At 37.7% G+C, this 26,810-nt stretch overlaps 1 protein-coding gene across 2 annotated transcripts in view; it reads left to right on the top strand.

Moving 5' to 3' along the window:
* LOC125240226 (putative fatty acyl-CoA reductase CG5065) overlaps positions 1 to 25,025 on the top strand; it is a 71,479-nt gene extending 46,454 nt beyond the window's left edge. For both annotated transcript variants that reach the window (XM_048148051.1, XM_048148050.1), the window contains exons 2-13: positions 4,243 to 4,430; positions 7,423 to 7,539; positions 11,129 to 11,251; positions 11,925 to 12,050; positions 13,598 to 13,751; positions 14,142 to 14,243; positions 16,761 to 16,953; positions 18,948 to 19,054; positions 19,664 to 19,796; positions 21,034 to 21,183; positions 22,035 to 22,142; positions 23,034 to 25,025. In XM_048148051.1, coding sequence (XP_048004008.1) covers positions 4,323 to 4,430; positions 7,423 to 7,539; positions 11,129 to 11,251; positions 11,925 to 12,050; positions 13,598 to 13,751; positions 14,142 to 14,243; positions 16,761 to 16,953; positions 18,948 to 19,054; positions 19,664 to 19,796; positions 21,034 to 21,183; positions 22,035 to 22,142; positions 23,034 to 23,181 — 1,569 coding nt within the window. In that variant the 5' untranslated portion in view covers positions 4,243 to 4,322 and the 3' untranslated portion in view covers positions 23,182 to 25,025. The remainder of the gene's footprint in view (positions 1 to 4,242; positions 4,431 to 7,422; positions 7,540 to 11,128; positions 11,252 to 11,924; positions 12,051 to 13,597; positions 13,752 to 14,141; positions 14,244 to 16,760; positions 16,954 to 18,947; positions 19,055 to 19,663; positions 19,797 to 21,033; positions 21,184 to 22,034; positions 22,143 to 23,033) is intronic.
* Positions 25,026 to 26,810: the final 1,785 nt, after the last annotated feature.

Raw genomic sequence — 26,810 nt, 5'->3', positions numbered from 1 at the left:
TTCATATTTATTTATTCACTATTTTGATTGTTATCACATTAAAACACTTATAAGTAACTATATTATTGAAAAAATATCCTTAAACGGAAGAAACAACTTGATGCTGCAGAGCATTCTCTAGCATCTGATTTTGTCTAAAGAACATATCATCGGAAATCCGATCAATAAAGAAAATGTTACTTATAGAATTTTATAGCGCTGTATAGCAGTTGTGCTAGTCTTTTACTGAGTGGCAACGCTGTTACCATTGTTAAAATAAGTCTTAAATATTTGAATGTAAGTTTTGTAGTCCTGTGTACATGTTTACACACCGTTGTGTCAAAACTAGTAGGCCGATTTTGTCAGTGAGATGTTTAACCGATTCTTTTATATAGCCCTTTATATACTCTTTTATATGTATAATGTATATGTACCTACTCTGTAACGCATTGTAGATATTCTCTATCGTTTTTGCTGAGACAGAGCCAGTTGCGTTTCTTTCGTCACGGAGGAACGATTGTCACTTTGGATAAGCTGCCGGCCGACTAGGATACAGCGAAATTTATTGAATACCACGTCGATGAGAAACAAGCATACTGTCCGCCTGATGGTAAGCAGCCACCGATGCCTATAGACGTTTGGAACACCAAAGATGAGCTAGCATGTCATGGAAATCTTTAGCTATGGTGATAAAGAACTATATTATATTATTACCTTATTACCTCGTCTGTGTGGTGACGGGTTAAGAATTTCACCACACCCTTTCTTCCCGTGGGTGTCGTAGAAGGCGACTGTGGGATTGGGTTAAATTGTGGCGTAGGCGAGAGGCTGGCAACCTGTCACTGCAATGTCACAGTTTCGTTTTCTTTCAACCCCTTATTTGCCAAAAGTGGCACTGAAGCTTTAGTAGTTTCATGTGATCTGCCTACCCCTTTATGGGATACAGGCGTGATTGTATGTATGTATGTATGTATTGTATTATTACCTTACATCACAGAATACGTAAATTACATAATAGTACAAGTACAGAAGGTTCACTCCTTTGATGTTCACAAAAAGCCGCCATTCTAAATTCTTACCTACATTAACAAACGGACCGCACGCGAGCAGTCGACATTGAATTCTATTGCGCCACGCGAAGCTCGTCACTGCTGAGTGGGCCGCGAACTCGCGGCCGCCGGCATGTACTTGTAGCGCGGCGATATAATCGCGGGGTGAGCCGCCCCTGCTTAGTGCGTTTTCACATTATCCGATCCGATATCGAATGTCGGACCGATATCCCATACATTACAGGCGCCATCTTGGATTTTTTCCGACATCCGATATCGGATCGGATAATGTGAAAACGGACTTACATATGTGAACAAAGGTTCACAAATTAAAACACGACTCGATATGCTGTGTGGCACGTGTGGGGACGGGCTAAATAATTTACCACCCCCTTTCCTCCCATAGGTTTCGTAGAAGTCGACTGCGGAATATGGATTCAATTGTGGTGTGGGCGATGGCTTAGCAACAAGTTTCATGTGCTGTGCCTACCCCGTTTGGGAATACAGGCGTGAGTTTATTGACTGCAGTGACAGCATTGCTCTAGAGATAGAGAGAAGAGCGTTTTAACTCGATTTGCTTTTGTATGTCCGGATGTTCTGCTCCACAGGTCGCAATTCTCAACCGATTCTCAACCGAAATTTTGTAACCAGATTGACTAAACCAAAAAAAAATTAAATGCCGTAATTGCTATAAGGGCTTAAGTTCCAATAGCGTATATGGCGCTTAAGACTATCGTGACTGTGATAATGACTTTAAGAGCTAAAAATACTTAATGTATTTTTCACTTTTGCGTTTTCTAAGCATATCGCGAAGGTCTACAGCTCCCAGAACCACTAGTATATCCATACTGATATCATATGATATCATAAATGGGAAAGCGTGCGTGTCTGTTTGTTGTGTGGGGGGGGGGGGGGTGTTTAGAGCATTCCGCAATTTTCGAATTTCACGCGAGCGGGCCGCAGGAAAAGCTAGTTATGTATGTTTATGTGTACTACTGTTCCAATATTTGCTTATGTAGCCAGCTCACCTATGTCCAAAGTTTCTAGGACACCTAGGAAGCCCTACGGCGAGGGGTCGCGCAGGTTACACCGGTGCTCCACTTTTCTTTAATACGGTAAATCCTAGTGTTTTAACGATTACGCATACAGAACAACAAATAAATTGTTTAGTTTTATCACTGATAAAATGAATAGTATCTCCGTATAAAATTAATAGTCTTAGAAAAACACGTGCAGCGGAAAAATCAAGAAAAGGCATAGGTAGGTACTCGAAAATATGACGATACTGTTTTTATGTTTAACAGTTCTAACATTAAAGTTTGGATATTTCTTGATCTCAATGGCCTCGCGCAACATCCTCGGAGATGAAGAAGATCTTACAATTCCTGAGATCTGTGAAATGTCAAACTCCTCTATACGCCGTGTTTTTTTGTTCTCCTTTAAACTCGACACGCAGGTTCATCATCAGCAACCACAACCACCCTGTATGTCGTTTTGTTAAATTTTTTTTTTCGTTTCCATACATAATAAATGGATTAATTAGTGTGATAGGACCTTAATCGTAACATTAAAGTCATTGTCAAGTGTTTGACGGCACATGTCAAAACAAATAACATTAGGAAGTGGTAAGGAATGCCACACACGTGTTCATATATTAAATATATATTTTTTAATAATTCGATAACCGTAAGAGTTAAGAGCTTAAGAGTTAGCTAGTTTCTTAGAGAAATTGATTGTATTTGAACTAAAGAATCTTCCCTTAAAGTTAACGGAATTAATCTAAATCAATTCGATCAACTTATTCAATATTCGTGATTCAAATGTAAATTCTACCAGCCAGATTAAGACGAGTTAAAATTTGTATGAAATTACTTTGCACTCTTGATAATGCAATTCTGCTATCTGTTTTCGAACAACTATGAAAGCCTTTACCAGTCGGTGTGGTAAAAAAGAATAAAACAAGAGCGTGTCGGGCCACGCTCAGTGTAGGGTTCCGTAGTTTTCCGTATTTTTCTCAAAAACTACTGAACCTATCAAGTTCAAAACAATTTTCCTAGAAAGTATTTATAAAGTTCTACTTTTGTGATTTTTTTCATATTTTTTAAACATTTGGTTCAAAAGTTAGATGGGGGGGGACGCACTTTTTTTTCCTTTAGGAGCAATTATTTCCGAAAATATTAATATTATCAAAAAGCGATCTTAGTAAACCCTTATTCATTTTTAAATACCTATCCAACAATATATCACACGTTGGGGTTGGAATGAAAAAAAATATCAGCCCCCACTTTACATGTAGGGGGGGTACCCTAATAAAACATTTTTTTCCATTTTTTATTTTTGCACTTTGTTGGCGTGATTGGTGTACATATTGGTACCAAATTTCGGCTTTCTAGTGCTAACGGTTACTGAGATTATCCGCGGACGGACGGACGGACGGACGGACGGACGGACGGACAGACAGACATGGCGAAACTATAAGGGTTCCTAGTTGACTACGGAACCCTAAAAACAAGATATTTACTCACGTGTTTACAGATGTAGTGCGAAAAGGGTTTCCTTCGTATTTTTCCGGAAACGTTCGTATTTGTCATTCTAGTTCAGTCAATATCAGTACATCTTGTACTGAGACTGACTGAAATAATATGACACGTTCGTACGTTTCCGTGACAATACGAAGGCAAATCGCATTAGATCTGCAGGGAGTTTGGTCCCCTTTATCCATACTAATATTATAAATGGGAAAGTGTATGTGTCTATTTGTTTGCCCGTCTTTCACAGCAAAACGGAGCGACGAATTGACGTACATCTTTTATGTGGAGATAGTTGAAGGGATGGAGAGTGACATAGGCTACTTAAAAAAAAAATGGGGGACACCTTACACAGATCAACTTAGCCCCAAACTAAGCAAAGCTTGTACTATGGGTGCTAGGCGACGATATACATACTTAAATAGATAAATACATACTTGCATACATAGAAAACATCCATGAGTCAGGAACAAATATCTGTGCTCATCACACAAATAAATGCCCTTACCGGGATTCGAACCCAGGACCGCGGCTCAGCAGGCAGGGTCAGTACCGACTGAGCCAGACCGGTCGTCAAACCGGTTTTTGTCGCTTTCTAACCCCCCACTAAAATGGGGGGGGGGGAGTTTGTATGGGGCATTCCCAAATGTTTTAATTAATATTAATGAATTTTTCTCTTGTTACAGAACCCCATAGCAGCCATGTTAAAAGACATCCACAAATAAGAGCCCACTATTGTATCTGGTCGCTGTTGTAAGAAACTAAGATGGCGTCGTGTGTGAGCGGACATTTTGGACAGGAGTATATGCCGGTGGCTGAGTTTTATGCGGACAAATCCGTGTTCGTTACTGGAGGCACCGGATTTATGGGAAAGGTGGGTTTTATATACACCGTGGGCCCGAATAACGCGAAAGATTTTAACAGTGTATTTCTGAGCACATTTGGAATCTATAATGTCATATAATAAACTTTTACAGTTGCTCAATAATGCCCGTTTTTTGGCTGTTTAGCGTGCGAGAAGTTGCATTTTACGCACTCGTGCGTAAAAAGTATATGTTCCATTTTACGACTACATACCGAGCTGTTTTAATATTAATCTATTTTACTAAGACGGAATAAAACTATAAACATACTATTAAAGTGATAATGTTTGAAACATTGATATTTCATATGTATTTGTTTACTTTTAGTCATACTAAACATAATTTATTTATTCTTTGAAAAAGTGGCTCATAATGAGTCGTGTAAACAGAACGTGAAATGGAACGAAACGCGTCGTCTGTCATTTAAAGTAGTGGCGTCTTACCAACTTAACGCAAGCACGTTCAAAAACCTTAATATGTTACGCGACTTGTCATAATTATTTTATTATATTGCTACTAAATTTCAGCTTTGTAGTGCTAACGGTCAGTGAGATTATCCGCGGACGGATAGACATGACGAAACTATAAGGACTACGGAACCCTAAATATGGTAAAAAAATACAAAAAAAAATATTTTCCAAAAATTAGAAAAGTCATATAAAATTATGTTTTGTTTGATTTTATATCAAAAATGCGTGGTTAATTTGTTTCGGGTTATTCAGATTTCAGGCCCACGGTGTATGTCTGTTTATAGTTACTCTATATTCACTTTATAAAATCTATTTCTTGGAAGTGTTGGTTTATATCACATTCACACACTCAATATCTCTCACACACTGAATGTCTCTCAGAAATGAGAATAGTTAGGGTAACAGATTCAATAAGCTTACCATTTTAAAAGGTTAACCTTAATTAAAGTTACCATTTTAGTTGGTAAGCAAATTGATTGGGTAAGCAAATTGATGAAGTTAAGCCTAAAAAAGGAGTTTTCCAGTCCTTGCTTAAAATAATAGTTATTTGTTATACAAGGGGGTAAACACAGATGTCATATATACCATAGATCAAGCAAACGTATCTACTTAGCGTGTCAAATGAACTCAGTGAAATCCACTGAGTTGTCCGTCTTTACTCGCAGCTTGCAGCTTTCGGGCGTCAATTTTTGTAAGTTGAAGTCAACCAAAACATAAAAAATGCCTCGTTACGTGATATTCAATTGCAACAACACAAAAATTATGAAAATCAAGAGCCTGAGACATATTTAAAATTACAGGCAAGAATCAACTTCAGTACAAAATTTGACACGCTCGGCCCCTATACAAATATATGAATTTGTTTCTTCTATCTAAATTAAGTTCTGTGGGGGCAAAGTTGTATTTTAACGCCGAGCATGGAATTGAAAAACGAGCAAGTGAAAGGATTCTATAGTTGAACCACGAGCGAAGCGAGTGGTTCGAGAAAAGAATCCTGAACTTGCGAGTTTTTTAACACACGAGAAGTAAAATACATTTGCACCCGAGTGTAACACAAAACTTTTCCCCTTACTATAGCGAGGAAACTACAACGCAAATAATGCGTTTATCACTGCTTCCAGTAGTTCCACAGATGGTAAATCATCTTTATTACTAGATTCACCTACTTTTATCAATTTTAAAGCAGTTAATTTGACTTCATTCAAGGGCAAATTACTTTACCCACTAGTGGATAAAATGCGTTTTTACCCGCTGGTATTAAAGGACAAAACAAGTGTTTCCGAACTAGTGAGGGGAAAAATATGTTATGCAGTGCACGAAATTAAGTACCGCATAATTAGAAGAAAAATATGGACAGTAGTTATATTTAAATATATTTTTTATTTAAAAAGTCAAAGAGAAATATATAAAGTAAATGAATTTTCACCACACCATCTGGTAAAGGCTTTCTTTGCTATTCGAAAACAGATAGCAAAATTGCATTTTATCCACAAGGGGGCAAAGTAATTTCATACAAATTTTAACTCGATGTCTTAATCTGGCTGTTAGATTTTACCTATAAATGATGATTTTGAATCATAAATATTGAATAAATTGATGGATTTGATTTATTTTGATGTTTTATAGTCAGTATTTTGTTCGTGTTGGTGTGGTGAAAAATTTTGTGTTTCACTCGGTGGCAAAGTTTGTTTAACCTTCGTGCCTTGATACCCTCGCAACGCTCAAGATTCCACTTTTTGAACCACTCGCTACGCTCGCGGTTCAATATTGGAATCTTTCGCTTGCTCAGGTATCAATATTGGCACGTGCGGTTAAACAACTACTTTGCCCCCTTGTAAAACAAATAACTATAGTCACTCAGTATTTCATAATAATTCCATATTAGCAAATCGTTTTGACAGTTCTTAAAAAGAAGCTGATTTGACAAGTAGGAAACTAGCCTATTATATGCCTAATTTAGGTGCTAATTTATATGATCCCAAAACTTAAAGCAAGAGTATGGGAACAATACAGATCTTTTAACATTCGGTAGGTACTCGCCCACTAAACGCTGGATTTAAAACATGACTAACTACAATGTCATGCATCCCGTTTTCAAATGGTGATGATGTAATTCTTACAGTTTGGGGATCCAGATAGGTCATACAGTTTTTGTAGTATGGTCAAACAGATTGTACATTTGGATCACGTCTCTGATTTTGATAAAAATTGGTAGGCTGATAGAGTCCATGATGCTGAGCAAGATCCACTAGGTTTCCCTAAATGTCCTAGGTTGTTTGTATGAAACCTTCCTTTTTTGTGACCAGATTTCTATACATTTTCGGTAACAAAAAAGGAAAGTTTCATACAGACAACCTAGGACATTTTGGGAAACCTAGTGGGCTCAGCATCATAGACTATCAGCCTACCAATTTTTATCAAAATCGGAGACGTGATCCAAATTAAAATTAATTATTATTTTATTATTCAGAATTATTCAAAAAGATTTTAACGAATGTGTACCTTATTTATAATTAGATATTTCATATTCCAGGTTCTAGTTGAGAAGTTGTTACGCAGCTGTCCAAAGATCAAGAATATCTATCTGCTCATGCGACCGAAGAGGGGTCAGGATGTGGCGTCGCGTCTCACTGAACTCACACAGTCACCGGTAAGGAATAATAGACATTAAGGTACGCCACAGACAGTCTTAAAAATTCATAATCTTAGAAAAGATTTGTATGCAAACTGACAGTTCAAACAACAACAAATCTTTTCTAAGATTATGAATTTTTAAGACTGTCTGTGGCGTTCCTAAGTAACAATACAGTATAATATACTACTAAAAAAAATGATAAAAATTCTGCGTAGTAAATTTCCACTAAACCATGTTATGCAGAAATAATTTATGCATAAAAACCATTCGGTGAGTAACCTTTATGCATAAATATATTCGGACAAACAAAAATATGCCTAGACAAATTATGCGTAACTATACTATGCCATAACAGATTATGCGAAAGGTGAATTATGCCAATATCGATTATGCCAAAAATAATTCTCGATTGTAAAATTATGCCAAAACAAGGGGAACCCTTTATGCAACTGGCGTTTAAAGGAGGTCGAAAAAGACTCACTAGTCTAATAAAGACACACAATAAAGACAGCACAGTATAATAAAGAGTACTATCGTACAGTATGGCTACTCCCGCTTCCCGCTGAAAGTGCCACCCACCCCCTCTCGGTTACCTCACAGTTACCGCCTGTCAAAAACGCCAACAGTCGACCTGTCATATCTCACTCACACAAGCATTGTACGCGTTTACCTACATGAGCTTAGAATGTGTGCTAGGAACGCGCCTCTTTCATATATTTGATCGCCAGTGTCCGAGGTGTGCTAGTGGCGTGGGTAACAATTTGAGGCGAAGTCACGCCACGAGTATTTTTTGACTCAGTTAAACACCGTTGCATAATACAATACTTTTTCTACGACCATGCACTTAGGGCCAGTTGCATGAACCACATTTTGACAGACACATCATCGTCACGCAGCAGACGTCTATGGAACTTCCCATATGATAAAATTTAACGAACGGTTTAACGGTGACAGACGGTTTGGTGCAACCGGCCCTTAGTTTTTAATATTGTAGTTTTCTAGAATAACTTTCGTGAAATTCACAATGACTCCTGTATTTTGACGTTGTCAGTCCAGCTGCCCAAAGCCACCCCGCGCACGCGCGCGCCGTATTTATACAGTGCGTTGCTATGGTTACGGAGCCAAACAATACGTTTTCAATTTTCTCGTTACTGCGCTCGTGCGCGGAAGCCGGCGGGCGCTGGCTTTGGGGAATAGACTTTTATCATAGAGGAATAAGTAAGGGAAGAGTTGTAACTCCATACATCAGTAAATGCGAGTTATTTGTAGTGACATCTATCGTCATTCACGCGCCAACTAGCGTAAATTATCAGTACTGCTACTTGTCAATAGATGTCACGACGTACAAAAAGTCTATTGCTCAACAATTGTTAGCTAATATTACAATAGTATTAATCAGTATCAGTAGTATGTTAGGTATAAGTAGTTAAAGAATTTTGAATTCTTGACTGTTTAAAATTCGCACGCCTGGAAAGGTGTAATATGTAGAACTATCTAGTATATAAGACCATTTTGTAACCATATTACTGCGAATAAACCATTTGTATTGTATTGTACTTTGCTTTCAATTACTTCACCTTATAATACAAGGTATAAACTGTTTTAATATTACATTTTTGGCAGACGCAACACTGTCGGCACCTAGTGTTGAGTAGCAGTACTGATAATTTACGCTAGTTGGCGCGTGATTGACGAGTGAATGACGATAGATGTCACTACAAATAACTCGCATTTACTGATGTATGGAGTTATAACTCTTCCCTTACTTATTCCTCTATGCTTTTATGTAGGGTTTTAAAGATCTACGCACGACCTTGTAAATGACGAATAACAGTTCGGGCACACCTCGGACACTGGCGGTCAAATATATGAAAGAGGCGCGTTCCTAGCACACATCCTAAGCTCGTGTATGTGAACGCGTAGGGGAGAGCGGGGTTCAACGTGCCGATTTTAAGAAAACGAGACATATTTCGATTTAAACTGAAAGATATACTTATACTATGTAACGTAGATCATGTAAAATTTTATGTAGTTTTTGTACCCATATGCTATTTTTAGGAAAATTTCATACAAATTATTTTATGGCCAATTTTATACGAAAAGTCAGAGGAGCACAATTTACCCCATCGTGGGGCGACTTGTGCCGGTAGTCGGGCAAGTTGTGCCGCTTCTCCTTAAAGTATGTAAAAACCGATAAATCCGTGTGCAAAGGAACAAAACAAAACAATAACTCGGAAATACAATTTAATCATCAACATGGTAACAGTTTTATAACTTAAATTAGCATCTTATGTTTGACTTTTGTACTTTATAATGAGATCAATCATTACATATCTATTTGACTCAATAATAAAACATAAAACATAATACTATGTATCTACTTTTATATCTACTTTAACAAAACAAGCATTTTTTTGTTTTTAGATAAATATTTATCACAAACAATGCAGTTTTAAGTGAAAATCAACAAATAAACATTTTTTTTACCATTAATCAGTCAGAGTCAGAGTAGTCTGAAAAGCAATTTGGGCAAGTATAAGTCATATGAAGCTAATTCGGCTTCCTCTTCAGCATTAAACACCAACTTACGGGTGTACCCCACCGCAGGTGTTTCCCCAAGCTGTAATTTCTTTACATATCTTTGTAAAGTGGTATGACATATTTCCAGCTCACGGGCTACTGTCTTTAATTTTCTACCGTCTTTTATAACTGCTTCAGCGGCTTTTTGAAGTAATTGCCGGGAAGTGGTACCCCTGTTAGTCTTCTTTTTGTAAACTCTCATCCTGACAACAATATAGATAATGATCAGAACTACACGGGGTTAGTTGTGCCGTAAACGGGGTTCGTCGTGCCGCGGCACAATGAGCCCCGGGTTATCGGCACTTTGAGCCCCTTTGGCAATACAATTAAGTATCATCAGATTTTTAGAAACACGTTGAGCACATCGTTATTATACACAAAACTCAAGCTGCTTAAATAAATCATTAACACTCTAAATAAGCGTTTGAAATAATAACTCGCAAAATGTAAAAAATAGACCAAAAAGTAAAAACACAAAAATATTTACTTACGTGACATCGAAACAGCTTGTGGCAGCGAGCTACTCAGAGCGCGGCGCTGACGCAACTAAGATGGCCGCCGACTGTGCGCGGCGGTAAAACATTTCAGGACGAAGCAACAAAATGTATCTATCTCTTTTGCTCTCGGAGATATTGCCATCGGCACAACCTACCCGCGGCACGTTCAACCCCGCGTTCCCCTACCATGCTTGTGTGAGTGAGATATGACAGGTCGACTGTTCACGTTTTTGACAGGCGGTAACTGTGAAGTAACCGAGAGGTAACCTTTTTTTCTACTCCCGAACCACAGTTGAATAAAGAGCACTATCGTACAGTATGGCCACTCCCGCTCCCCGCTGAAAGTGCCGCCTGTCAAGAACGCGACCAGTAGACCTGTCATTATCTCACTCATATGATCGCCATTGTCCGAGATATGGTAATACAGGGCTACTTGTGGTATCCGCGGCCGCGATACGCCCGAGAGTGTGGAGGGCGCTTTTGGACGTCTCTCTTACAAATAATAATAAAAACCTATATATTTCCAGCTGTTCGAGACACTACGGAAAGAACGGCCCTTCGAGCTGAACAAGATTGTGCCCATCGTTGGCGACATCACGGAACCGGAACTTGGCATCAGCGTTTCCGACCAGGCCATGCTTTGCCAAAAGGTACGGCACAACTTTTTTTTCTGTGGAGTATATTTGCACAAAATGTGTCCAACAAAAGGGATCCAAATATAAGTTTTTTATCAGAGCATTATGTGCGATGATGCTTTTCAACTTTTTTCCTAGTATCACAAAATTTGTTCAGCGAAGGGGATTTTTTCCACTGAGTTACAAACAAATATAAGTTTTTCAACCTACTACATAACGTAGTACCTATTAATAGTTATTTGTTATACAAGGGGGCAAAGTTGTATTTTAACGTCGAGTGTGGAATTGAAAAACGAGCAAGTGAAAGGATTCTATAGTTGAACCACGAGCGAAGCGAGTGGTTCGAGAATAGAATCCTGAACTTGCGAGTTTTTTAACACACGAGAAGTAAAATACATTTGCACCCGAGTATAACATAAAACTTTTCCCCTCACTATAGCGAGGAAAATACAATGCAAAAAATGCGTTTATCACTGCTTCCAGTAGTTCCACAGGTGGTAAATCATCTTTATTTTTAGATTCAGCTACTTTTATCAACTTTAAAGCAGTTAATTTGACTTTATTCAAGGTCAAATTACTTTACCCACTAGTGAATAAAATGCATTTTTACCCGCTGGTATTAAAGGACAAAACACGTGTTTCCGAGCTAGTGAGGGGAAAAAAACTTATTACTTGTCTTTTGTTTCAGGTTTCTGTGGTTTTCCATTCAGCTGCTACAGTGAAATTTGATGAGAAACTCAAACTGTCCGTCACTATCAACATGCTAGGCACACAGCAGTTGGTCCAGCTCTGTCATCGTATGCTCCTTCTAGAGGTAAACCTTCCTTTAGAAGTAAACTGTTCGACGCAGAGAAATTTAATGAAAAACTGCCACTACTAAGAATATATTTCTTGGCAGTGATTTTTTTCTTTTTCTTGAATGCTTTTTTTTTCAAAAACATAATGTACAATTACGCCTGTTTCCCATAAAGGGGTAGGCAGAGCACATGAAACTACTAAAGTTACAGTGCCACTCTTGGCAAATAAGGGGTAGAAAGAAAACGAAACTGTGCCAAAGAAGTGACAGGTTGCCAGCCTCTCGCCTACGCAACAATTTACCCCATACCCCACAGTCGCCTTCTACGACACCCACGGGAAGAAAGGGGGTGGTGAAATTCCTAACCCGTCACGACACGGGCATGATTTACGCAAAAACATGATTTACGCAAATAAATGCATGATACCTATTAAGATTAAAAATCCCATTGAAATGGAAAATTTTAAATTATATCGCCTGCAACACTTGTATTCCTAAAATAGGTGGGCAGAGCACACGAAACTGTTCTAGTTTCGCAATAAATAACACGAAATTAATACATCGCCCACTCCACAATTGAAATCCTACAGTCTTATACGACGAGAAAAGGCGGGGGTAAAATTCATAGCCTTAGACATTAACTCATCACATGGGAGAAATTCGTGAATGGGCCTGACTCGAACTTCAAAATAGGTTCGTCAAAAAGTATCTCTTAGATACGCTACAGAGTCTAATAACTCCAAAACGGCCAAAGTATTACCACCTGTGGAACTACTGGAAGCAGTGATAAACGCATTTTTTGCTTTGTAGTTTCCTCGCTTTAGTGAGGGGAAAAGTTTTGTGTTACACTCGGGTGCAAATGTATTTTACTTCTCGTGTGTTAAAAAACTCGCAAGTTCAGGTTTCTATTCTCGAACCACTCGCTTCGCTCGTGGTTCAACTATAGAATCCTTTCACTTGCTCGTTTTTCAATTCCACACTCGGCGTTAAAATACAACTTTGCCCCCTTGTATAACAAATAACTATTATTGCTAAAAAACATACGTTCTTAAAATACTTTTATCCTATTATATTAATTTCGATATCGATACCCGAATAGATTAGATTTGAAGTCATGATTAAAATTATTGATGAATAATGATTAATTTATTAAAACTATTATGATGATTAAAACTATTTGAATCATCCTGTATGAATATGCAGCGTGCCGTCAAATTGATGTCATCTGCATGAAAGTTACGGGCCCTGGTATAAACAAGTAGAATTGTATTAAAATTTTTTGAAAAAACCCCCGACTGCGACACTCCCGATTAACTCAGCTTTCAGACAAAAAAAAACTAAATCTAAATCGGTTCATCCGTTCGGGAACTACGATGCCACAGACAGACAAACACACAGACAGATAGACACGTCAAACTTATAACACCCCGTCGTTTTTGCGTCAAAACAATTTGAATCATCCTGGGGTTGACGTCAAAAATCATGCATGAAAGTTGCCCCTAGTAAAATTGTATTTAAAAAATCATGCAAATTGCCAATTCTAAATCTTTTCTGTTTAATTCCAGGCTCTAGTCCACGTCTCAACAGCGTACTGTAATTGTGAGCGAGAACGCGTAGAAGAGACGGTCTACGCTCCCCCGGCGCACCCTGAACACGTGGTCACCCTGGTCCAGACCTTACCAGATGAGCTGGTGGATAGAATCACTCCTGATCTCGTTGGTAAGTGTGGGACACCCTCTATAATATGAGCGTGCACTCACCGCACGCTCATATTGTGTGCATATCAATTGATGCTCATACAAGTGATCAGGGTGCGTAGCCGAATGGCACAAACGCTCACGAAACGCTCACGAAAGGAAACGCTCGTAGATATCTATCTCTATCGCTCTTGCGTATTGGCGTGACAGGGCCAGACTACGTACTTCACAGCGTTTCGTTTCGCGTCGCAGAAATGCCATTCGGCTATGGGGCCTGAAATTTTCGCTGTGTTAGTGACATTTTGGCATCTCAGATCGCAGAACCGCGACCCAGGGTTTAAGTCCCACCTAAAACTGTAGGATTTTACCTCAATTTTTTCTCGTAAGTAAATAAGTATCATGTTTTTTACAGGTGACCGGCCAAACACGTATACATTCACGAAGGCGCTAGCGGAAGATATGCTGATAAAGGAGTGTGGCAAGCTGCCTGTGGCCATTGTCCGACCGTCTATTGGTAAGCAATGCTATAATATTCATTATGCAACGGTTAAGGGGTGTATTATTTTCATTATGCAACGATTTAGAGGACTATACTATACATACTTATATAATCACGTCTGTATCCCATGAAGGGGTAGGCAGAGCACATGAAACTAAAGTTTCAGTGCCACTCTTGGCAAATAAGGGGTTGAAAGAAAACGAAACTGTGACATTGCAGTGACAAGTTGCTAGCCACTCGCCTACGCCACAATTTAACCCATATCCCACAGTCGCCTTCTACAACATATCGACACCCACGGGAAGAAAGGGGGTGGTGAAATTCTTAACCCGGTCACCACACGGGCAGAGGACTATAATGTTAATAATGCAACAACTCATGGAAGTAACAGCATAATACGCATTTAAAAGTAGATAAGTAATTGTAAATTGGACAGTGTTATGGAATAAGCGATCAAGCGACAGTTAGTTGAAATCGAGAAAATGAGCTAGAAAGATTTGAAATTTGAATCAGTTGTTGTAAGTTCATTTATAAAGAAAAAAAGTTAATTTTGACATTGAACCTATAAAAGTGTTCATAATTTAAATTGATAAAAAAAATAACACCATACCTATTTAAGTTTCGAAGTTATTAACGTTTTTCCGCTTGATTCTTTATTGAACTAATACTGTGATGAGGTTAATTTATTTCGCCGTAGCGTACTATGAGACATATTTTGTCGCTTGATTCTTTAATGCAAATTGTTAGAGGTAAAGTGAATACTGGAATAAAATAAAATTCCATATATTTGAGTAAATAGTGCTATTGTAAATAAATTAACAACAATGTTTTCCTCCACAATGATTAGGACTAAGGCTCCCCACAGACAGTCTTAAAAATTCATAATCTTAAAAAAAACTTGTATGCAATCTGACAGTTCAAACTGACACTGACAAGACACTGACAGATCTGAACTGTCAGATTGCATACAAGTTTTTTTTAAGATTATGAATTTTTAAGACTGTCTGTGGGGAGCCTAATCCGTCTAACAATTTAGTTTTGTTCTGCAATCAACTTTTTTTAATAAATGTCAAAAAAATCAGCATATATGGCAAAATTGGCATTGTAACTAATAATAATTCATTAGTACTAGCCAGGATTACACACATAAGATATTATGATATAACAAAACCTCTTGATACTTAGTTCTCATTAAGCGAAATATCCTGCAATTTCAAATATGTAACAACGAATTAAACGACACCAATAGGGCGGTTAAATCGATATTGCGTTTATAAATCATCAAAACTTTAAACCAAAACGAATTAATAACATCTTTATGGCGTTTAACTCGATTTTGCGATTTAGAATATACGCTTATTATAATTTGTAAAAGTAAATTTGGCGTTCAATTCGTTTTTACGTAACGACTTAGTACACAGGGCCATACAAATTTTAACGTGTCGCTTGATTCTACCCCTTAAAATAAGGCTGTAAGCATGATTTTTCAACAAAGAAATAATCAATACTATAGATTATCACATTTATATCCGAACTGCATTCATAACTTTTTTTTCGGATTTTGGCGCTTAGTTCGCTATTCCATAACACCGTCCAATTTTCTTATTATGCTACACATACAGGTGGTATAAGACAAAAGACATGAACGCGCTTTTACCCCCAAAGTTTTACTTCGTTTCTGCGCGTTTTTTTCTTTGTTAACATGCTTTTTTACAAGCTTTTATTCAACTTGCCTTGTTAGTATGTTAATGTGCGTCAAAACGTAGAAGCTAAATTTGACCCACTTCCCGATTTCCGATTGTGCTGAAATTTTGCACACATATGTAAAGCACGTGACAATGCAATATCGTCACTACTTTTAAAAAACCTTGTATCTTAGTCTGACAATGAAAAGAAAATTGTAGTAAGTATGTATGGAATACATACAGACTTACTGCGTTTTTATTTTGAAGAGCAGCGTGAGATACGAGATTTTTTCAAAGTAGTGACGATATTATAGTATCATGGAGCTGATCTGATGGGTAATTCCATGTAACAGAGTAATGTAAGTGACCAATTATTTGCATGTTTTTTTTATTTTTGGTGCTAATTTAAATATCAATATATCTAAGGATTAAAAGTAGGCTTATCTAGAGATAAATTAAGACTTCAATTTGCATCATAAATAAAAAAACATGCAATGAAGTGGTCACTTACATTACAGTTACGTGGAATTGCCCTGATGATGGAGCAGAAAGGTGGTCATGGGAACTCTGTCATGAAACGTCGTATCCCCATCGAGTAAGGGGTTTTTAGAAACGTCTCGGAGAGCAGTAGATGACTGGCGGGCGTGTGGTCTAGTGGTAAAGACGTTAGCCGCGTAAGCTGAAGACCCGGGTTCGATTCCCAGCTCGGCCACCAGTAGGCCTTGCCGTTTTTTTCTTTCGTGTATGATATCTATTTCAATTTACAGTAGATGACTATTGAAAGAAAGGTACAGTCGGCGATTAAAGCTTGCAAAAAATGTTGCAAAATCTTATTTTTTATTTCCAGTGTTGTCTTCTGTCCGAGAACCGGTCCAGGGTTGGGTGGACAACTGGAACGGACCCAATGGCATCATAGCGGCTGTTGGCAAGGGCATCTTCCGTAGCATGTTGGGCACTGGGGCGCGGGTGGCCGATCTCGTTCCCGTGGACACAGTTATTAATTTGATGATCGTGTGTGCGTGGCGGACAAGCCAGAGAAGGTGAGATTTTTTTCTCTTGATACTTCAAAAAACCATTTTTCAGTACAGATGGCGTTTTTTTTGCGCACTAGTGCGAGAAGTGGTTCATTATATGCCAAGTCGAAACTTCGGAGGCTCATCTGTACTGAAAAACGTCGTACGATACACGCGCGAAAAGGAAATTCGTAACTCGTGTCGATTTAAAACACTCCCTTCGATCGTGTTTTAATTTATCGCCACTCGTTTCGAACTTCCTTTTTTACGCACTTGTATCGTAATGTACTATTTTATGGGATAATAAGCATACGAGCAGATAGGTCGCGGGTCACCTGATGGTAAGCGATCACTGCCGGCCATGGACACCCGAAACACCAGAAGTGTTGGAGGTGCGTTGCCGGCCTTTAAGATGGGTGTACGACTGTACGCTCTTTTCTTGAAGGTTACGGAAATACCGTGGCGACAATTCATTCCAATTCATTCTTCGTACCTTGAATCCCTCGCAAGCCTCGGAACGCTAAAAATCCATTATTAATGATTGGGTGATTCTAAGTTAAGAGGTACTTTCGACGGCACTGACAAAAAAATATATTTTTTCAGGATAATACTTCATAATAACATATTTATTTTATAAAACTAAATGTTTTCTACCTGGGCACTCAAAATTATTACAGAAATTCATGTAAATTAGTCACAATCAGCTCTAATGTAGGAAAAATGTCTCTCCCCTGGCCTGTCCCCCAACCGAATTTATTTGTCAACAAGTAATTATGACTTTGTTAAAATTCACTTATTATTTTAATAGCCTTAATTTTACAAACATAAATAACTAAGGAACAGTATTTTATGAGTGGAATTTCTTATATTACTGTATTTAACAACAATTTTATTATGAACTCTAAACTTTGTCCTACGTGTTTCGTGTCTCGTCCCCTGGCTTTTTAGTTTTCGTTCAAAAGTCGGTTTAATTTGTTAATCTGTGGAGGTTCTGTCGTCTAATACACAGGGTGTTATGTGAAGTTACCGTCAAGAGGCGCGTAAGGCAACTATGCATCCGTTTTGTTGATTATTTCGGCCACGGCACTCGCTGGGTACAGAAATGTTGAGTGAATGCAGTCTTTCCTCTGGTCACTTTTATTTCACAATCATTTGTTTAAATACTAATATATATAACAATATTCACTGTAAATGTTGAATATATTGTTACGTTTATTTATGAATTGCGTACGAGAAACACTTTTACAGCTATTTTTGATTTTCATCGAAAATGTATCTCCCCTGGCGTATCAAAAAAGCCAGGGGAGATACTTTTGTACTAGTTTTGATTATTTTTATTTCCGTTTTCTCTTAACCTTTGTTTAGCGTTGTACCTATTTTTATTCTAGCTTTACGATAGAAGGTTTTCTTTCCAGAAAAACGCAACTATTAAGAAAAAAGAGGACACATTCACATTCAACTTCATATGAAATTTTCGTGAAGCTGTTTAATAAAAAGGTTTAATACTGATATTAAAAGGATAGGCTTTTGTTTACTTGTTGCCTATTGATTGTACATTAAAATTATTTTTGTTTTAATGGATAATATGGAGAAGTGAAAAATAAGTCAACTCATTAAGGAATTATCACTTTTCTTGCTGTAAAAATGTTATGAAATGTAAAGTCTGAGTATAAATAATCAATAATTATAATAAAAACAATAAATAGAGTTATTTCTTAAAAAATAAAACTAAATTTTTCATACAACTGTCTCTTCCCTGGTCACAAAGTATCCTCCCCTGTGCAACAGTATCTCCCCTGGACTGAGTATTTCCCCTGGTCGCTGATAAAACACGATAAAACAAATAAATTGACTGGTCCTCTTTGTAAACACTTCAAATTGGCAGTTTTAACTAATACAAATGATTGCGAAAAATATGTTTCAAGTATTTTTAACCCCCGACGCAAAAACGACGGGGTGTTGTAAGTTTGACATGTCTGTCTGTTTGTTTGTCTGTCTGTCTGACAATATTTTGTCCACAGAAACGATGGCGTGCTCGTTTACAACTGCTGCACCGGGCAGCAGAACCCAATCACGTGGCAGCGCTTCGTGCGGACCAGCTTTAAATACATGCGGAAACATCCCTTCAGTAAGTATATTTTTTATTTTTTTTATTTATTTATTTATTTGGGAAACATACAGCACATAATAATACATTAAGGTAAAGAAACATAGTTAACTCATAAGCCAAAACAGTTTCCACTTATAGCTATTACAGAATTTTTTGCTCCGAAAAATAATAGAAGTAAAATAAAAATAAAAAGTTGACTTTAACAAGCAGGAATAAATAGTTTTACATGCATGATTAAAGTAAAGTAAAGTATTCAATCACAAATTTAGAATTTGGAAATGAATATGAATATACAAATTTACAATTTAACACAAAACAACTTAACAATTGCAACATAAATTTAACGTTATACCTACAGTTGCAACATCAATTTAATTTTAACGTTGAGTATAAAAGGAAGATATAATTTAACTCAGTTTGTTAATATTATTATTTATTATTTTCTTTCTTTCTTTTAGTATAGATAACTTTAACCATATATTGTCAACTTTTATAGTATTTATATCGTCGCTTAGCACCTAGTACAAGCTTTGCTTAGTTTGGGGCTAAGTTGATCTGTGTAAGGTGTCCCTAATATTTATTTATTTATTTATTCTGCACCTAATCTATTAAAACTCTTGTTTCTAGGCGAAGTGCTCTGGTACCCAGGCGGTGATATAACGAACAACCGCCTCAAACACACCGCTCTCTCGCTGATCGAGCACCGGGCCCCCGCCTTCGTGATGGACACCTTTGCACGGGCCACGGGCAAGAAACCCATGTAAGTACACTGAGCAGTGACAGATGATTGATAAATTCACCATGCACTTTTGCAGCTGATAGTACCTATCAGCAGCGGCTGATCCATACAAGCCGATTCCCACCGGCTTGCCTAAAATTGATTACTAGTAAAGTACCTAATATATAAACCGCCTTCAAAAATAAGCGCGTTACAAAACACGGAGAAACTAAAGAGCAAAAAATAATAAAAATAATAATGTAGTCGGTACCAGACCTGTTCGTCGCCTTGCTATTTCCTGTTTGCCCCATCCAACCATACGCAGGCTGGCCCCGACTCCAAAAATAATTGATTTGTTTATAATTTGGATGTTTAGATTATTGCAATCCGATAAGAAATCTGAATTCAAAGGTTTATTATTTTTTGCTTTTTAGTTTCTCCGTGTTTTGTAACGCGCTTATTTTTGAAGGCGGTTTTATTTTTTGTAAAAAAAAAATTATTTATTTGTTGATTTTTAGTGGTTCCTATTAATATTATATGTATCAGTCCGAATATATGTACAGTACAGTAGTGAAAGAATTATCCTTAACTCCTAACCATTGAGGAGTTGACCTTCCATCACCAGCTCAGCCGCATAAAATTATTACCATCAGGCGTAAATACTGGTGTACCTTTGAAAAATACACTAAAAACATTACATGTGCCTATAACATTTGAAGAGTTCCCTCGATTTCTCCAAGATCCCATCATCAGACCCCGACTTGGTGCCAATGGGACCATCTCGGGGTTATACCGGATCGATTGAAAAAAAAATTTGAAAATCGGTTCAAGATTCTCTGAGATATCGAGTACCGAACATACATACAAAAAAAAACATTCAGTCGAATTGAGAACCTCCTCCTTTTTTTGAAGTCGGTTAAAAAGTAGGTTTCTTTTTGCTCAATGTTGCCTAGCAAAAAGTTTCTACAGCCGCCACTGGTACTACCTATGGAGTTAATTATTTAAGATTGGCAACTTTTCTTAGAAAAAAACTTGCAACTTTAGTAACTTTTCAAATACGCTATAAGTCGATGGGACGAAATAGTGGACCGATTTTCATGAAACATGTCGATGTCATGTCTATCTGTCTGTGTGTGTGTCTGTCTGTAGCATCGTAGTTCCCGAACGGATGAACCGATTTAGATTTAGTTTTTTTTGTTTGTAAGTTGAGTTAGTCGGGAGTGTTCTTAGCTATGTATCATGAAAATCGTTAAATAGTTATTAATGAATGTATTTACAGGATGATGCGGGTGCAAAACAAATTGGAAAAGGCGGCGGCCTGCCTCGAATACTTCACCACCCGCCAGTGGGCGTTCGCGGATGACAACGTTCAGGCTCTGTGCACGGCCCTATCGCCTGAGGACAGACGCATTTTCGACTTTAACGTCAGGTCAGTAAAAAAGAAGTAGTAAGTGCGTTTTCACATTATCCGATCCGATATCGGATGTCGGACCGATATCCCATACATTACAGGCGCCATCTTGGATTTTTTCTATAGAAACCCTTCCGACATCCGATATCGGATCGGATAATGTGAAAACGGTCTAAGGATCTGGTCCATTTTCAAAGTTGTCCATCCCACTTTTTTGTAACATGGGTATTTTTCATGTGATTATTACTCAGAATCGCGAGCTCTTGTTATCCTGGTAGGAGAAAAAAAATGTCCCAAGATTTCCATACATTTTTTCAAACCTTCCATTTCGTTACCGCCATACAAAATGTATGAAAAAATGGTAACGGAATGGAAAAAAACCTTTGGACACTTTTTTTCTCCTATTACAATTGAAAGAGCTCGCGATTCTGAGTGGACACCACCTATAAAATTCCAAATCCAAAAAAAAAGTGGGGTGGACAACTTTGAAAAAAATGGCCCATGAATATTAAAACAAGTAGCAGAGGTGTTTATCACTGGGCTGCTATAATTATTGTATAACATAGTGTGGTGTGACAGGGACAGCAAGCCACGCGCCATCGCGCTCAGTTTCCCACACTATGTTATAATATATATATATCTTTATGCATCGTTCGACTATGTGCTGGGTAGTTTGATCCTCAAGGCCGCAGTCACATAACAGACTCTCGTTCTATCCCCAAAATGTATCTGATCACTGATGTGATTGCATCTACCATGACCCGTGCCAATTCTATTTAGGCGACACCAGCATTTTCTCTGGATATTGACTTACCAATGTTTTTCAAAATATTTCCTTTTAAGTAAACTATTCTTATTCTTATTTACAGAAACATCGACTGGGATGCGTACATAGAGAGCTACGTGCTTGGCATCAGGAGGTTCTTGTTCAAAGAGAGCCCTGACACACTGCCTCGGTCCAGGACTCATCTCCGAAGGTAAGAATATTATCAGTTATCATTCAAATGATAAGTCCAACAACGCGCACATCGCATATCGTATTTGGTCATGTGCTACGGTAATGGTGAAATAATGTGGATGCTCTTGTTCAAAGTTCAGACACATTCGGGCCGATTTTTGACTTTTACGTGTTCGAATTCAGAAAATTGTCACGGAAAATAATAAGCAAGTCACCGTTTTCAACCGGTATTTTAGTGACAAAATCCCGTATGTGAGATTCAAAAATCGCCCTCAATATTTTAAAGTTGTGATCTTTTGTAAGCGCTCAATTGGCTAAGCACTCCTTTATTTAAAATTGCAAACGGGACTTCATCGCGTATTACTATGTTTTAAACACTAACCTCCGACGTTTCAAGGACGGCATTGTCCCCGTGGTCTCGGAGCAGACTGGCTGAAGTTGACATCAACATCTTCTAGCTGTACGAGTTTTTCGAACTACCCGCACTTGGTCCTGACTACCCACTTGAACAGTTTGTGCACTAGGGATGTCACCTTGTCGACACAATTCAAATAAAAATGTGTAAACATCGTGAAAGTTTAAATCAGTGTTAACAAAGACATATGTAACTCCGTATAGACGTACGTTCTATGAAAAAAAACGTACCTCAAAGCCATAGAGAAAAAGGTACGGTGGCGTAGATGGCATTACACCTTTGGGAACGCTCGTCTAGATGACGCTTATATTAATATTTGACATTTTAACACATATCAAGCTAATAATATGGGCCAAATTGTCAAGACTGAAGTTCAAAAGTTTCCCTTCATCATTTGAGGCATCTTCTGGGCGAGCTCACTCCATCGTAGGCCACATCTTTGCCTTCTCTATAATACTCGATCCTCTTTGGTGTTAAGCACTCCTTTGTTTCCAGGTTACACATAGTCCACATTCTGACCCAACTGGCTGCTGTATTCTTCCTCTGGAGATTTCTCTTCTCTCGCTCGAACGCACTGCGTAACTTCTGGCGACGCATACTGGACTTCATAACGCGCGCGGCGAGATTGCTCGCCATAGCCTGATGCAGATAGCCTTAACCTTGGGCTTCGTAGTTCAGCCTGTTCGATTCACAAAACGCTAGCAATGGTATAGTTCTAAACTCTCGGGCGGTCAGCGGAGCGTTCGTGTCAAGCGATCTGCGTCTTAAATCGCATATTGCAAAGTCTTCAAATCCCCTCAAAGGCGTAAGCGGCGGAAAGTGTCCAAAATGTTATCGTTTTCATTTTAGGAACAAATGAAACATACATTCTTGAAACGAAAATTTTCAATTTCGCCGATAAATTACCATGTAGAAACTTTATCAGTCGTACAATTGAAAGTCAGATTCTTACGCTTGACGCTGATCGCTGGCCGCTGAGCGTAACAAAATGGAAGTCATAAGTAACAAAGTGGAGAAAAGCGCTCGTTTTGTGAATCTTTGCTGTTTTTGCTGGTTGGAATGTGAATGGTGTTAGTAAGCTTGCGTGCTCGATGCATTCTGTACTTCTAGTGTAAATTTCATTCAATAAAACTTACGTGTTAAATAAGCATCATTATGTATAGTTAAGCTGTTACCAAAACGTCCCGCTTGGTGCGCTGTTCAAAATTCCATACAAAATGAGGCTTGAATCGATACGTTCTAGAATGAAATTTACACTAGGGTTTCTGTTGTTGATTTTTTATGTAATGTAATGAAGGAAAGTGACACAGTGGACGGTTTAAAAGTTGGCTCGGATTTACTTTAACGAAATGTAAGTCTTTCTGCTTTTTTGCGTAAAAATAATTAAGCGCAGTGGTAAAATATGCAAAACCCAAGTTGCGCAAAAGAGTCGAAATATATTTCAAATAATGTCACTATCCATAAAAGACAACGTTTGTATGAAAAGCTCATTTCATACGAACGTCCACTTTCGTTTTAAGTGTGTATGTATATATCAGCCTTAAAAGACAGATACTTATAAAAAGTTATAGTATAAGGACGACCCAGTAGTGAATCTCCCGCGATCGGTGTTTGGCTCTCTCGCACGCGCCGCGCGCGACCTTGGGTTTCCACATGTACTCTCTGCACCTCGCTGCGTGCGAGCGCTACTCAAGGACAAACCGCGCGGAGCAAAATTTGTTAGAAGAATTATTACTGGTTTTATACTGTGGTTATGTGTCACTTTCGTTCGTACATAGCGACCTTTCTGAAGGGTTTCGATATAGAATTTTTAAGGACACAGCGGCATAAAATAGATTGGTTTTCTCAATTTGTAAGCTTCGTTCAAAGGTCTGATACTGCTTCCACGGCACTATGACATTTATTGTCCATACACATGTTAAAAAAATACAAGAAAGTCTCAGAAATTTTACGGAAAATGAAAGAAACTTTCAATTCGGTAAATATTTTCATTCCCGTATTTTATGAAAATAACTTTCAATCATGTGAAAATTTTGAATTTTTTGGAAATTTAATTTGTCTACCGAGTGACGTTAAAATACTTAACACAAAGATACGTTAAACGAAATATATTATTAACAACACTGTCTACTAATTGTACCTATAGAATTGAATTTTTAGCGTCACGCAGGGACATTTGCAATTATATTTGAAAGTGAGCCTTTCTTAACTGTGTACTCATTAACATCATCATCATCAAGCATCGAAGATTCAACCCTCAGTTGCGAAATTGTTCTCTACATACATTCTAAAAGATGACTATGATGATTCTGAGATTTCTGAGGCACCAGGTCTTTCTGACAGCAAAATTCAAAATCCACCAAAACATATTAAGTCGATTTTATTTGATTGGTGGATTTTGAAGGTCGCTGTCAGAAAGTCCCCACAAAGTATAATCCCTTTCCAACCGAAAAAATCGAATTTTGATGACATTATATTTTTTTTTTTCCCCTCACTAGCTCGGAAACACGTGTTTTGTCCTTTAATACCAGCAGGTAAAAACGCATTTTATCCACTAGTGGGTAAAGTAATTTGACCTTGAATAAAGTCAAATTAACTGCTTTAAAATTGATAAAAGTAGGTGAATCTAGTAATAAAGATGATTTACCACCTGTGGAACTACTGGAAGCAGTGATAAACGCATTTTTTGCGTTGTAGTTTCCTCGCTAATAGCGAGGGGAAAAGTTTTGTGTTACACTCGGGTGCAAATGTATTTTACTTCTCGTGTGTTGAAAAACTCGCAAGTTCAGGATTCTATTCTCGAACCACTCGCTTCGCTCGTGGTTCAACTATAGAATCCTTTCACTTGCTCGTCTTTCAATTCCACACTCGGCGTTAAAATACAGCTTTGCCCCCTTGTATAACAAATAACTATAAAAGGACATAATACCATCCTAAAATAAAAAATATTTCATATTCAAAACATATAATGTTAAAATGTGACGTTATCTGGGTAAAGGACCTTATTGTCGATGGCGCTTAAGGCGTTATGAGCGACGTTCGTATACAAAAACGACGCCGCGGGACGTAAGCGCCATCGACAATAAGGTACCTTTACCCGGATAGCGTCACAAATTGACAATTATATGTTAACAAATCGGTAACAACCTCACGATCGTATCAGCACGGGTGTAAACAGATATAAACACATAAAATAACATTTAATAAACTTATGGTTCAAACGGTTACAAATCTAATAAAAACATGTCATAGTGTCTTTACATTTCACTTCCGCTAGGCTCTTAAGATAATGTTATTGTTACATTAATGGTTATTTCAAATATTTTGTACCAATGTATCAGCTCAATGATAAAAGTAAAAGTTCAAACATCTAACGTGTAGAAATTAATATTATGTACCATAGTATAACTGCTACGACACGATCCTATATTTAAATAATGTACCTAAGGTTCATTTCCCAGGATTTTGCAAAGTTTTCGGCTAATATGAGAAAAAACAGTTTAAAAATATAAAATGAGACAGTCAAAAATACGCTAACTAAACTTACAGTCGTGTGACGAACGGCTTCAAACTTCACTTGACTTGCCTGACAACTAATTAGTATAGTCTAGTATAAAATTGGCTTAAAAAATAAAGGGGCTCAATATTTTTTAAAACCTAATCATAATTTTTAAATTGTTTATTTTCAAATTCTGCGATAACTGCAATTCTCTTGAATGAAATTTTAACATTCAGTCGTACACGATTGAAGCGTTGAAATTGTTATTCGTCTCGCTCGCACGCAAGCAATGCTTACGGGTATGAGCGTGTTGGCAAGATTCTATGTAATGTGTCACTTTGAATTTTAAAGATGTCGCTACTGATATTGTGTATAGCCACCTAAGATGCGTGTTTTGCAAGAATAGAAATAATCGTTCTTAACAAAATAAGACTTATAATTAAGTCTACAAAGAGGTTAAACAAATCAATAAACGAATGTTATAACTTATTTAAAGAATAAAATGGTAATTTTACATACATTTTACAAGATAGTTTGAAAAATGTCCACTGTGTTACGTTACGTATAATGATCGTTGTTTCACTAGCGACATCTATATTTTTGAACAAGTACTAAACGATCCCAAAGGTACAAACATGGCACCTCACTTGTCACTTGTACAGTCGCTATCAGATATATAAGAGCGCCCGAGGTACTCAAAAATATCTGAACACGCTTCTAACGCCTAGGCAATAGAGGCGTGTTCAGATATTTTTGAGTACCTCGGGCGCTCT

Source organism: Leguminivora glycinivorella, chromosome 27 (assembly GCF_023078275.1).
Source record: "Leguminivora glycinivorella isolate SPB_JAAS2020 chromosome 27, LegGlyc_1.1, whole genome shotgun sequence".
Taxonomy (NCBI): domain Eukaryota; kingdom Metazoa; phylum Arthropoda; class Insecta; order Lepidoptera; family Tortricidae; genus Leguminivora; species Leguminivora glycinivorella.
Note: the sequence above shows the minus strand (reverse complement) of the source record. Positions and strands in the feature narration are given on the sequence as shown.